Source organism: Protomyctophum bolini (assembly GCF_963924005.1).
Source record: "Protomyctophum bolini genome assembly, chromosome: 8".
NCBI lineage: Eukaryota > Metazoa > Chordata > Actinopteri > Myctophiformes > Myctophidae > Protomyctophum > Protomyctophum bolini.
The window spans coordinates 14,927,046-14,942,119 of record NC_137869.1 but is presented as its reverse complement, the minus strand read 5'-3'; the positions used below and the strand labels follow the sequence as shown (position 1 = coordinate 14,942,119).

Genomic DNA, 15,074 nt, shown 5'->3' with positions numbered 1-15,074 from the left:
GATCTCATTACATTATAGCTCTCCCGCTGTGAGCATGTACAATGCTTTACTCAATGACTCAGGGCAGGAAATCACTTTCATTTATCTTTGGAGAAATCGTCATCACTTGAACGGTCATCTTTTGTCTCAAAATGACACAAATGAGATAGCGTCTCTTTTATTTTGGGTCCCTACACCCTATCCGGAAACTATATCCAGGATGTGTTGATTCTCATAGCCCACGCAGAAATCTTAGCCGTCCTTTTTTTGCACGTTTAAACAATGGCAAAATATTATTTGCGTGAGTTTTACGTAACCCAGAGTATTCAAGGAACTTTTGTACTGTCCTAGGAAAACCTTTGGTTTGTCTGGTGGATACACAACCCCACCAACGAATGGACCAATCGGTGCGGTGCTTTCTCAATATGAGTTTTTCCTCCTTCATTCTTTTGCGCTGATATAAAAGCTTTTTTGGGGCATTAATAATCAGTTCTATTTTGGTGTGGAATGCGTCTATTTTTAGGGGGTGGGCTGGCTGTTCCAGCAGCATTCTGCTCCTGTCTGTCCTGTCAGGAGGTGAGTCACGTTGAGGAGGAGGAGGAGGTACTTTATGGTTGCCTTGGGGGGGCTGATATGTGTTTGAACGAGGGTGTTGACACTTGTCAGTAAAGCCAGACCAATATATCAGTCTGACCGACATTTCGACCATTAGTTGACCCTTTTGATTATGTCTCGGCAGTTACTGTAGTGTACTGTATTCCAGTGGTTCCCAGACTTTTTTCGGCGTCCCCAGATTATTTGTTTAATGTGCAACATTGTTTTCTCACTCAACAGTGAACAAACCAAAATAAAGTATAAGTGTATTCAGCGTATATGTGCACATTTATAAAGTTACAATTTAATGACTTTTAAGGCCCTTTGATCCTTTTTAATAGCAAATTGGCCAAATTAGTCACATGTTACGTAAGAAAGGGGCAAACATTGTGAAAATAGGCTCACAACGCCTCACAGTGAGGCAGAGGCGTTGTGAGCTTGTTTGGCTATTGTCACAATATTTACCTGAGCTTGTCAGGGTGGGGTGTAGACCCCAGTTCAAATATTTGGGGGGGGGGGGGGTCGCAGCCTGAAAAGTGTGGGAACCTGTGCTGTATGTAACCTATGCGTTCTGAAGTATAATTAAGCCCTATTAAAAAAATACAAATAAAGCCAAACTACACAATCACAATGTACTGTATCGCGATGTGATACATTGTGTGTTTGTGACAGCTTGGAGATTGGATTTTTTTTTTTAAGCTATTAAAGAGTTTTGAAACTTTGAGACAATTTGCGGAAGAATCTCCTACAGAGAATTAGGGAGTTGAAATTGTTTAGACATTTTATACTTTTTGACAAAATATTGGTCAAGGCATTGGTAATCTGTGGTCTAGGGCTCTCTAGACTCTCCAAAATCAGGACGGAACCGTAAAATGTGGCACGGGTGGAACTGTAGTTGCCAGTGTGTAATAGAGGTTTTGCACATGCATACATTGAGTGGCAAATCGAGTAGCAAAGTGAGTTTAACGTCATCTAATGCAATCAGATAGGACTTTTCTGTTTGGATGTATGGTCTGTCAAGGCCAGAAAGTAGTTTTTATTCCACTCAGTAGGCGTTCCCGCGTAACTTCTGGGTATGATGATGATGTCACTCGCATACGCTCTATAGAGCGTCGCAGTGACGACAAGTGACCCAGGAAATTAATCCCAATGCATTTTTCCCATAGGCATTTCAAAATGTATTTATTCGTACGAAGCCAACTCTTGTCGTGACAAATCATGACAACACACACAATATTTTGGACCAAACAAATAATTACAAAGAAGAAAAACAACAAAAAAAGTGTTTTTTTCTACTTTCTAATTCTTTGTTTGGCCCGGAAAATTGTGTGTGTTGTCATGATTTGTCACGACAAGAGTTGGCTTCGTACGACGCTTAAAAGGTCTTTAAATAAATACGTTTTGAAATGCCTATGGGAAAAATGCATTGGGATTCATTTCCTGGGCCCCTCGTTGTTCTGAAAGGGGGAGGGACTGCGACGCTCTATTGGGGTCGCTCATGGTTCGGGGGAGAGGGTCTCCTGTGTGTATGCGACTCATCTCCCTATAGTGTTGAGTCATGTCGCTCACAGCGAGTCAGTGTGCGAGTCCCCATATCAACAGTCATGAACAGCCTGCATACAATTAGATATCATGTCACACACACACACACACACACACACACACACACACACACACCCTGTAATTAACACACACCACATCATCCACAAGTGGAAGTGGTATGTGTCTCTATCTCTTTTTCGGGTGTACTGAACGCTAGTCTGTTTGTGTATGTCTGACAATACACAACAACAACGGGCATGCTCTCTCTCTCTCTCTCTCTCTCTCTCTCTCTCTCTCTCTCTCTCTCTCTCTCACTCACTCACTCACTCACTCACTCACTCACTCACTCACTCACTCACTCACTCACTCACTCACTCACTCACACACACACACACACACACACACCTCTCCCGGCAGGTCATCTTTGCTCGACTTCATCCGGAAACAACGTGATTCCCTGAGCGTGTATGTGTTTGTACTACTATACTTGTGGGGACATTACCAAATGTATAGCGACAAGTGAAATACACAATGTGGCTTGTGAGGACCATTTTCCTGGTCCTCACAAGAGAAATTGTTGTTTTATGGTTGGAAAAAGATTCAGGTTGGGGTTTAGGATTAGACATTTATAGGTTAGCTTTAGGGATTTGAGATATGCCTAATTTATACGTAATTGCTTGTGTCGTACACTGACTATTAGCCAAACTACGGCGTCGGTACAAGCTTACATAAAATCTACGTCCTAAAATGTTGATGTCCTCACAAGTATAGTAATACTAACTGTGTGTGTACTGTGTGTGTGTGCGCAGCAGTGCGTTCTCTCCTGGGAAGCACACAATGATCTCTGTGAGAGGATCAATGAGGACACTCTGTTTCCATGTTGTCAACTCATGAACACACACACACACACACACACACACACACACACACACACACACACACACACACACACAGAGAGAGCATACACCCTGCTCTGCAGCAGTGGGGGAACAACACACACATCATTGCCCCAGTCAGTGTACAAACACTTAAGTAAGGGCCCACATTCAAAAACGTGGTGGAGTAAAAAAGTACTGTATTGGCGTCAAAATAACCAACATAAATGTATAAAAGTTGTTGTGTCAGACCTACAAGCTTGTGTAAATCTATTTCAAAATGGCCATAGTATAAAATAAGTGGTCTATTGTATTTATAGTGTTGTAGGCTATGAATAATTATGACAGATAATTGTAGTGGAGTAAAGTGTAATAGAAAATGCAAATAATCAATCAACGCCTCAGGGTCATACGGTACTTGACTACTGACAGCCCCCCCCCCCCTGTTATGAAGGGGTCAGCCCCAAGAACTCACTTCCTTATATGGAGTGCTACTCCGTTTCCCCCCAGCAGGTCACTCTAAGCGTTCTGGCCAATCCTGTGGCTTCCCCATCTGCTTTCTCAACCAATCCTGTGTCTCCCATGTCCTTTTAAGGACTGCCCATATCTCTTAATGCTGTGGAATTATGTCTTTCTCTCTCTCTCTCTCTCTCTCTCTCTCTCTCTCTGTCTCTCTCTCTCTCCCCTCTCTCTCTCGTTGTGACTAGCTGGACTTTCTTTTTACTTTCACCCCCCCCCCCCCCCCATTGCAGTCTCTCACTTTCTCTTCCTCTCTCTGACAGACAGTCTTTCTCTTCCTCTCTTTGACAGACAGTCTTTCTCTTCCTCTCTCTGACAGACAGTCTTTCTATAATTCCTGTTTTCTAGCCGTTGGTTATCACCATTCGGTTGAACACAATATTGAACACACACTCACACAATGTATGAAAACTATATGAATCCACACTCTCAGTGTATTAACTCATACACTTTGTCCTACAACAATCGTGAAAATAGCAGACCTACAGTACAAGCTCACAATGCATTAGCTATATTCTCTTTATTTTTGGGAAGACCACGGCATGGAAATTCTTGGCCGATACCAATACAGATGTTTAAAATAACAATTTAGCCTGATACTGATATATGTTTATGTCGTTTTTGTTGTTTTTATTTCCCCCTTATTTTGTGTCAGAGAAACAAATATATATTCAATACAAGAAATAAATGTTCAGAATCTACAGCTTGGTAGGCTGCAGAACAAACACACCAACAGAGCCAACGCAAAATGTATGCTTATCAACAACAGATAAACATCGACTACTGCCATCGTTTAATGTCAATTTTATTTGACGATACCGATATTGACCCATAACACCAATATCGTCCGATACCGATTATGTGGTCAATACATTCGTGATTATGTGGCCAATACATCGGTGATTATTATGTGCGCTTAGTGTTGACCCCGCCACAGGCCCCAAGTCCTCGCCATGCAGCTGATGTGTGCTTTTTACTCTGCATGTTCCCATTAAAAACCACCCTCGACGCCTCGACAAGAAAGCAATTGTTAATACATCGTTAGAGAGTTCATGAGCAACACCTCATAAACACAAACACGCACCGATGAGAGGAAGCTCTGAGTCACCATGCAGATATGCGACCGGTCCTGGCAGCCACCATGCAGCTCCGTTCGCAACACAACGAGAACGCAAAGCAAGGCTAACTGCGGCAAACTGCCTGTAGATGCAGGCCTCACAGCTAGGGTTGTCATGTTCATGAAACATTAGTGGATGATTAGTTGTCATACAAATTGTGATTATTGAGTAAATTGTGATTTGAGCATTTGCCTCATTAGGTCTTTTAAACAAACACTGCACATGGACAGCTATGACAAATGGACAATGAACCACATGGATTGAAATGCGCTTAAATCTGATTAGTTAAAGGTCTCAGTCTAGATACTATTATTTGGTCGTATAGATAGAGAGCTCCAGTGTGTGGATTGGAAATCCAACCACACACTCTGCGGATATACTGTAGGTCGACAACATCTGATCAATTGCAAATAACAGTGTGGAAGGCGAACTCAGTTCTGAAGATCTTTTGTTGTATGTGTGTAATGTACCCTTATGGGTCCATTTGGTTCAATTTGTACACTCTCAGAGTTATGGGGGTTTTGTGGTCTAATGCATAGCAAAATGGGGGTCCTTTCCTTGATATTAAAGACCTGGGGATAGACTGGGTGGGTGTGTGTGTGTGTGTATGTGTGTGTGTGTGTGTGTGTGTGTGTGTGTGTGTGGTACACACAGACGGATGAGTTTGGCACATGGAGATAGAGAGAGAGAGGTTTGGGGTCCTGCAGTTTATGTCAGTTGACTAGGTTCCCGTGACGACGGCCTCAATGGGACTTAACAGAGGTTCAGGTCCGCTACTGCAATCATATCGTTGATGTCGGATAGAAACCTTCTATCTTCATACTTTTTTTTTTTTTTTGTTTCATTTGTCTCAATCTCATATCTGTCCTATTTTTGAACAGTTCTGTAAGTGAAAGTGAGTCTGTGGGTTTTATAAATATTGAACCAATGAAAAGTAACTTTTTTTCTTTTTACATACAAGGTTTCCATCCAGCACAGTGACCATTTCATCTCCCTGGTATGACAGTTATGCTGCCAGAGGAGGTCAATCCACATGCCATAATTATGTACGCCATATACAGTGGATTAATTAGGGCCTTCCATAGTTTTTATCACTATGTTAGTACACTGGCCTGAGGAACATGCACGTGCACACACACACACACACACACACACACACACACACACACACACACACACACACACATACACCGCATGTGTGGGATTGCTAGCAGACTGTGTGTGTGTGTGTGTGTGTGACTGTGTGTGTGTGTGTGTGTGTCTCTCTGAGTGCACAACAAAGCGTGTTTGTACTGTACTTTTATTACACTACATCTGAGGGAAAAATGTCCCCACAAAAGGCTATAGTCCCCAGAAGTCCCTACAATAGATAAAAAAAACAAGAAAATGACTCAGTCCTAACTGCCAGGTGCTACAAGCTCTTGCTACAAGCTCTACAAACTCTTGTAGCACCCATTTCCTTTGTTTCCGACATTATTTTGTTGCTGCACTCACTGTGCTTTGGAATGGTAGCTCCAGTTAGCTCATAACATTAGCTGCTGTGCCATTTTCTCCGCGTTGCAGCGTTCCGTTCAGAGTATGGCTTTGTATGCAGTTTAGACTCCCATTGCTTAGGAGGCAGCCAATCATGACTAGGTCGTGTTTAGAGCCGTCTTTACGGTCGTCAGTAGTGGTGTGTGCAAATGTAGGCCAGGCTGCTTCACACCTGGCAAAAATGTCCCAGTGTGTGTGTTTTTTGCAGGCAGGAAGACAGACAGGCAGACAGACAGACAGATAGTGAAGAGAGGTAAAAGCTGAACTAACAATGAAGTATACATAGTGATTTGTGTGGTGGAGGGGGGAGGGTGGGGGGTGTTCTCGGAAACAGTGAGGCTGTGAGGCAGCAGCAGCATGTGGGGGTCGTGACCTCCACACCCTGCCATTTACTGGCAGCGTTTTAACACATAATAGCAACCTCTGAACTGTAGCCCCAGGTAGCCTGTCTGCACCGTGTGCTTCACCAGCACGTCTACCTTTACCACTTCCTCTCTGGGCACGTGCGCACACACACACTTGTATTACTGTGCTTGTGAGGACTCGTATTAATCACTGAACGGTGAGAGAGCCTGCCTCGGGGGGGGGGGCTGCAGTCCCCAGTTGTGTTGTCCCAGGTATGATTCCAGGTCTGGCCAGCAATGTGTCCAATATGACTGGCCGAAGTGTCCTTGAGCAAGACAACTAACCCCTCATTGCTCCATACCCCTTGTGGGGCAGAGATCAGCTGCGTTGAACTGAAACTGAATCTGAAAGACCCGTGTAGTTTAATGACCAATAGAGAGACTGTGTACCAATTTGCGTGATGTTTGGACAAAATCTGTAGGGGTACTGTCGAAAAATGTGTTTCCTGGTGGCGCTATAACAGGCGCTATATCAGGCGCTATAACAGGCGCTATAACAGGCGCTATAACAGGCCCATGTGAAAGAATTGCGGTGCTGCGATTCAGCCAACGGTGCCGGAGATTAGCTGATCACAGATCAGTACACACATACACGGACAAACGGACAGGGTGCAAAACATAGTCCATGCCTGCCCTGCCACAGATAGCTATGATACGTAGCTTTCAGAGTTAGTTAGTTATACTCATGGGGTTAATACGCTGCATTACTATGTGGGTGTATACAGTGTTTGCAAGACCCACATGATATAAGCTGATGTGGCAGTCAGCTGACCAATTACGCAGAGTATTTAAGCTCACCTAGACTTCTTCCATGCCTTCCTTCTGCATGTGGTTCCTGGTTGTTGTTATGCGCTGTTTGCTCCCACCGCTAACCCGAGGGCTCTGCTATTTCTGTTCAACCATGGGGGGGTTGTTGTTTTATATCTATCTCCCTGCTCTTATGTTAATGATTAATGATGGCTGTATAATTGTGCCGAGCAGGGAGAAAATGTAGCAGAGCCGAACGCCAAGATAAAAATATATGCACACTTGTATTCTCATTCTATAATAAATATGTGTACAATCTATTCGTGAGTTATCTGACTGAACTTAAGTTTATGTAAGGTCTGTCCAAATGGCTGTGAATAGACTGTATACTTATATATGTACCGGTATTTAAAACAGCATAACCACTTAAACTCTACAGTGGTTGACCGGTGTGCCCTGGCCAGGGCATTATACTGTGTATTTCAAAATAGCAGATCTACAAGCTTTCAACGAGTCGTTGCGAGCTTATAGATCTGCTATTTTCTGCCAAGGTTTCCCCCAGATGCTGCAGGTTTGTCATACCATCCCCCACCCCACCCCACCCCACCCCACACACACAAAATGTTCCAAAAATGAGATGTGTGCCAGAGAACAATTAGAGGTGTCAGTACTCCGGAGGAGTGATTCCATGGTCCTACTGTATGAGATGCAGAACGTTGGTTGGGGGATAATTGTTGCTTCTGCCTCTGCGTGCGACGCCCACCCAGGGATTATCCCAACCTGTAATAGACTGTGCTGCCTCTATTATCACAGTCACTAGCATGGCGGTCACACCTCCATGCACTTACACTATCTATGAGGGTGTCTCTCTCCTAAAGTCCCAGTTAGACCTAGTCAGAGTCATAAAGTAAGACAGAGTTACGAAAACTCTGTTCACTTCATGGGGCCAGTCCAATGGCGGCTCTACATAGACTTCTATTGAGAATGGGGACAAAAAAGTCCAGCTTGTCCCCCTTTCAGGCTGCATGAACAGCGTTTGAGCGCTCGGTTTCTGCCCCCTCAATATCATAACTCTTCTATTAGATGGCTCTGGACCTATTATGTGCCAGTGTCATGCAAGTGAGAGTCGCAGAGTGACGATTTGTGAGCTTGCGGATCAAAAGGACCACCTATCTTCATATAATTGGTCCTCTCCTCACTAATGTTCATGATACAATGCCACAATATTTTTTCTACTCTGGAGGGCTGTTGGCAGTTCAGAAACCCATCCACCAGTGACATCATCGATGGGGAATCCAAGCAAATAGAAACTGCAGGCTTTCTATTCCTGAAAAGTTGCAATATGATAATGGAAGCCATCGTTCTCACGATAATACAAATCTAAATATATATTATAAACTGGTGATCGGGTTTCTGAACTGCCCACAGCCCTCCTATGAGAGAATAGACTGTGTGAAATTTTATCATAACATTACTGAGGACCAACTATATGAAGATAGGTTGAAAAGTTAGAAAGTGCTCCTTTGAGATGAATGAAATGCCTTTGTTTATCTACTACTATAGGTCTACTACTGTACAACATGTAACATCAGAGTCAGAATTGACACCACTCTTAAACATCCATATTCCTACACTATAAAAGCCCAGCAGCAATCTGTAAGTTTCATGTCCATGTCCATACTCTAGTACCATACAGATGTACTAGTTATATTGTATTCACATACTTGGAAGATTGGTAGAAGATGTATTTGTTAAAAACTTAAAATACGTTCTGAATTGCATGTTTGCTTTAACTGCGAGTATACAAGTAAAACCAAATACCGTTGGATACATTCACACTGAAGTATTTGACCACATTCAAGTTGGGGTCCATTGGGGAGACATCGATTCATCACCAACAGGTATTTGTGGGGTTGAACTACGTGACAACATGCTAGTTCATGCACGTGCGTGCCGTTTTTCTCCCTCATCTGCCAGGGAGCAGCGGATGGCTCTTAATATCTTTGAAATGCCAAGCGTTCTTGTGGAATGTCACACCGGGCAAGAGGGGACATCTATCAATTCAGATAAACTGTCACTGGACACTGAACCCCCCCGAATGCCTCATCCATCACTATACACACACACATGCAGGCAAGACATGCAAAACCCACACACATACGCATTTACACTCAAACACAGTGAACACCAGCACATGTGTATAGGCACGCACGCACGCACGCACGCACGCACGCACGCACGCACGCACGCACGCACACACGCACGCACGCGTGCGCACACACACACACACACACACACATGCGTGCACAATCACATGCATGCACTCACATACAGTAGGCCTACACATGCAAACGAGCACACACACACACACACACACACACACACACACACACACACACACACACACACACACACAGATAGATTTACAAGTTCCAGGTGGTATCAGTCAAGTGTGATATGGCTTTATAGATAGTACAGTGTTTACCGTTCAAGCTCTGGTGAGCAGCAGCAGCAGTGATCACAGGGTGCTCTCTCTACATCAGGCTGGGGTGTAAATTCACTTCACTCCATAACGGCTGACCTTAGACTGAAATGCTAGGCCTGGTCTCGGCCCGCTGAATTACGGCCTGTCAGACACACTGTAGCTACAGCACAGCCCCACATCCTTCAGAGACCCCTGTGCAAAGACCCTGGGATTGAAAACACTCTTTAACAGGCCGTCATCCTCAAACAGATGCTGGTAAAGAGAAGGATGTTTCTATAACATCACAAGTTCACAACACCCGCATACCTGCTTAAATGTGAGAGCTTAATATGCTTCGTTTAGTGTTTGGGGGGGGGGGGGAGGGCAATGATACTGACCTGATACAGCATGTTACTGACCATGATGATGACATGATGCTGACATGATGTTGACCATGATGTTGACATGATGTTGACCTTGATACTGACATGTAGTAGACCATTATAATGACATGATTCTGACCATGATAGTGACATGATACTGACCATGATCGAACCGGGAACCTTCCAATTCCCCAATCGGCCCGCTCCGCCTCCCGAGTCACTGCCGGTTACATCATCATTAATGATGACGTAACCAGGTAGGCAGTAAAATGTTACACCAATGCAAAAAGGCAGCGCCAGGCCTCTACCAAACCCCCCTGAATCAATCCATTTTAATGCGTGTGTTGAAAGGGTCTGCTTCCTGTCCAAACATTGGTACGTTGGTTCCGATCCAACAGGCCAATCTGAGCCTCTCCCCTAACAGCTTCCTCTCATTCTTTCCCGCTGGCCCCTGGCATCAGGGCCGGGTATCGGAACCACACGTCAGGCAGCGCAGACAGCCGGCCGGGCCTGTTGTTACAGGTCAGCTCTCCTGCCGTCCTCCCGACCCGCCAAGGCACACAACCACTTCCTCTGCATGATGCAGTCAGACCCATGTTATTAGAGCCATGAGAAACCCAAACCCACATCGATGCCCAATCAAGAGTTCGCTGTGTTTTTCTGTGATTTAGGAACTTAACCACTTAACCACTTAACTATAGAGAAATTGTAAATTATTACAGTTAAGAAACGTGAAATGAAAGGGGAAAAAAGGAAAGACATGGCCAAAGCTGAGATGCCTAAAACTGGGACGTCAGGCTAAAAGAGATTAATAGAGACTGGTGTACACGAGCGAGACCCTCTGAGCAGCCAGAACAAACACCATTCTACAGATTCTCCTCTGCGATTCCATCCGGAGACGTCCGTTTTGCGGCTGCAGCACAACAGCAGACAGAGTTTGTGCACACACTGCACTATGGCCGAGGAACATGACTTGTGGGGATATTTGTCTTCATGCGAAATTGTTAGCACTTAGGAAAACAGATTATGAGGCACATTTTGGGTGTAAAGGCACACATAAACGTTCATTATCACCCAATTCAGTGTTGATGGAACGGCGCCAGAAATAACTCAGTCAGTGTGACACAGCACGGGTCAGAGTCTTGGCTTCTCTCCCCAGTGTAATGAGATACCGTTACCAGCTTGGCTTCTCTCCCCAGTGTAATGAGATACCGTTACCAGCTTGGCTTCTCTCTCCCCAGTGTAATGAGATACCGTTACCAGCTTGGCTTCTCTCCCCAGTGTAATGAGATACCGTTACCTTGGCTTCTCTCCTGAGGAATTCCTGATACTAATGATACTTCATATAGGAAGGAAGATAACTGTACTTTCTACTACTGATACTTCATATCAGGAAGATAACTGTACTTTAGACAGACAGTATACTGACAGTAAATGGGGGAGTGAGATGGGGGAGTGACATGCAGTAAAGGCTGTCGGGATCGGGAGTCGAACCCGCGGCACACTGCCATACTCGGGCTACCGGCCAATATGCCTGGACCGCTGAGCCACGGCCCAGGCCAATAACTGTACTTTCTACTATTTAATTAACCGCTTAAGTTATTGTTCTTGGCAAATGGTTAAATTACGAAACATAATTAAGCAACATTATGATGTAATAAAGCTATACCCACCCATTGTGTGTACACACTACACAGTCATTAAAACCACATGCACCTTTACCAGCTGCATGGACACATGAATGCATCACTAATTCTGCATAATGACAACTTTATATGTTGGATATTTTGATGCCAATGTGTTTTATACTCTTAATCTTAAAATACAGAACTTGTACATCATGTATTGCTACTTTCACTCAAACAAAACAAAGCCGAGTATAAAGGTCGCGTGCCATTGCTTCATTGTGCGTTGGAAGAACATGACAGGCCAAAGTGGTCGCATCATAGTTTCCACTGGCCCTCCTTAATGAATTTAGAGCAATTTCACAAACTGCTCGATTAAACAAACACAACAAAGTCAATTAAAGTTCGAGGAGCCTTAAATTCAACCTCGAGTCAACATAAACAGACTGTTAAAAGTAGAATAAACGAGACCACCTATCTACGGAGACACACTGCAAACATCACCATGTCGTTTAAATGTAAATACTAGGTATGTGAAAACCAAATAGGATGTGCTCTACAACAGTGGTTCTCAATAGGAGGTCCAAGGACCCCCCGGGGGTAATTGAGGTCTGTAACTCTGACCTTTACGGTTCCATTTGTACGCTCTCTAAATTATTACTTAGGATTTACAGTGTAGATTTGGGACCCAGAGATAAGAAATCATGTAAATGGTGGTCCTAACAGTTAGCATATCAAACTGGGGATCATTGAAATGAAAAAGATTGAGGATAACTGCTTCACTCAATGTGGCGTGACAGTGACTTTAATAGTACTAGACCGGTGCCCGGCTGTAGAGCGAACGATGGAAGTTGGAGATCCATGCCCCACCCGGCTATGCAATACCCGTTGTACGCGTGTCAGAGTACCCGTTCCACCCATCGGTCTGTGTTCCTTTTATGTCCATATATGAAGATTTCTGTATCTGTCTCTCAGTGTCCCTTTATTCCTGTATATGGAATTATGTGTCACGCATGCCCAAATATGGAGTGATGATGTCAGAACAGGCCAGCATGGGCCCTGTCCAGAGCCTGGACAGAGTCCTTTTGTGGTGGTTCTGGACAACCGTGGGTCCGACCGACTCGACACCGGGCACTGCACTCCATGTGCGGGTGTGGAATGTCTGTGTCGAATTTGAAGTCGGTGGAGCAAACGGTTCTCGAGTTACGTGCATTACAGCAGTACACACGTACGTACACACAGACGTACAGAGACAAGGTGCATTTATAGTATAGTATAGTATAGTATAGTAATTTTTACAGTAGCTACGCTTATTTCACCAGAACATAGTATAGTATAGTATAGTAGCTATAATAACTTGTCATACAAGTATAATAGTCACGGTGACAATAAAGGGAGAATTCTCCCTTTGTTGTTTAAAAACAGGATATGTGCCTGCCAGACGACCAACAGGAAGTTATGGCTGTGATAAGATCAGGGGTCGTAGGTCATAGGTGACCATACGGCTAGAGGCTGTGTTGTCAGCGCGTGTCCCCTCCTGCAGGTCACCTGGGGAAACAACGGAGTCTGTCAGCTGACCCCTGTACATGGCTCAGAAACATGACCCCTTTAGTCAACAGCTGTTTTCACTGTGCAATTACAGAAGTGAATTGACTGGGGAGAGTCGGGGCACGCGAGGGCTAGCGTGCGTGCGCTATCCTCACGCCTCACGGCAGGGAGCTGATTGTTTCTGGCAGTGTCATTTACTATGTGTAACAACTCGGGAGGGAAACGGCTTTTATTGTGATCCTGCTGCTTAGAGAAAACCACCGAGGATGGAGGGATGGCTGTGGGTTCGAATCCAACGTGGTGCATCCGGCTTTGTGAAGCGTCTATACACGAACACAATAGGCGTTTGGGGAGGCCGGGTGGGGCGGGTGATAATTGTCACTGCACGTACTCCTGGGGTGGCACCCGTTTAGCAGGGAGTGTTGGATGGGAGGACTAGGACGAAGGCCCTACGTCCTTCCCGTGGGGGCTCCTCACTGGTAGGTGAGTCGGTAGTATACAGAAATGTGTGTGGGGAATCGATTGGCATAATGACTAAATTAATGAAAAATATACCAACGTGTCAGACATGTACTGTACAGTACAATGTAGTCATTCACACATCACACCCTCATACGTAGTTGCATGCGGGTGTCACGCAGAGAATTAAGTAGTCGATCTACAAGCTTGAGACACATTGTGAGCTTGCCACACGGCTAGCGGTTTACCTGTGCATCTCTGTGTCCTCCCCTGTTCTCTCCGCTCCTCTGGAAGCACACAATGAACAGTGTCAATGTCAGTGTCATGTGGGGGACGTCAAACAGCGAGTACTCACAGATAACAGTATACACAATACACATGCAAAGCACTGCAGGGGCCCAACGTACTGTATAGCCCCACTGTAGGCAAGCTCTGTGTGTTCATGCTCATCCTCTCACAGCATTGCAATGCAATCTCCCCTGGGATGCTGATGGCATGCAGGCTGCACATATACCGTGCACTCTGCATGAGATAGTCATAGTAAGTGTTTGCACAGTTCACCGTGTGAACTGAGTGGTGCAACTCCCCCCCACCTCTCTCTCTCTCTCTCTCTCTCTCTCTCTCTCTCATTAGCAGGCAACAGTGCAGCACTATCCCTCTCTCTGTTTCTGGCACAACAGCGCCCCTACTGGTACTCATAGTCATATACTGGTGCTCATTAACGTCACATAGGTGTACATAGGTACACGGACATTGCTGTTCCTTGGAGTGGTTGGACCACTCAATAAGACCTCACTTACAGTATGTCAATCACGTTTGCACACTGCTGCCGAATATTTTGTCCGTTTTCTACAACTGTAGTGGGTCTAGTGGGGTGTTGGTGATAGCCTACTACATTCGGATCTGCAAAACGCAGCGAAAAAACGTGCAACCACCTGAACACTTAAAACTGATTCCTGTCGATGTACAGTAAAGCTTCTCTGAAAAGATGGAAAGCATATTAACATTTATAAAAAAATATTTTTTTAATTTGTCGAAAGAAAGAAAGGAGAGAGAAATTAATGCATATCATCTATATTGTCCAGAACACAGCCTACCGTTGGATTCATGAATAAAATGCATGAGCAAGCAAACCCGAATCCAAGCGGAAGAGGCTTGTACACTGCAGTCCATTACACACACACACACACACACACACACACACACACACACACACACACACGCGCATAGTAACTGGCAAACGACACAAAGCCATTCAATCAGAAACAGAGCAGCAACACAGAC

At 44.7% G+C, this 15,074-nt stretch overlaps 1 protein-coding gene across 8 annotated transcripts in view; it reads right to left on the bottom strand.

Moving 5' to 3' along the window:
* The window catches only part of palld (palladin, cytoskeletal associated protein), a 105,135-nt gene that overhangs the window by 37,253 nt on the left and 52,808 nt on the right, over positions 1 to 15,074 (bottom strand). For 6 of the 8 annotated variants that reach the window (XM_080771191.1, XM_080771193.1, XM_080771192.1 and 3 more), the window contains one exon: positions 14,039 to 14,077. The exons of the other annotated variants lie outside the window; for them this stretch is intronic. In XM_080771191.1, coding sequence (XP_080627317.1) covers positions 14,039 to 14,077 — 39 coding nt within the window. The remainder of the gene's footprint in view (positions 1 to 14,038; positions 14,078 to 15,074) is intronic. 8 annotated transcript variants of the gene reach the window in all.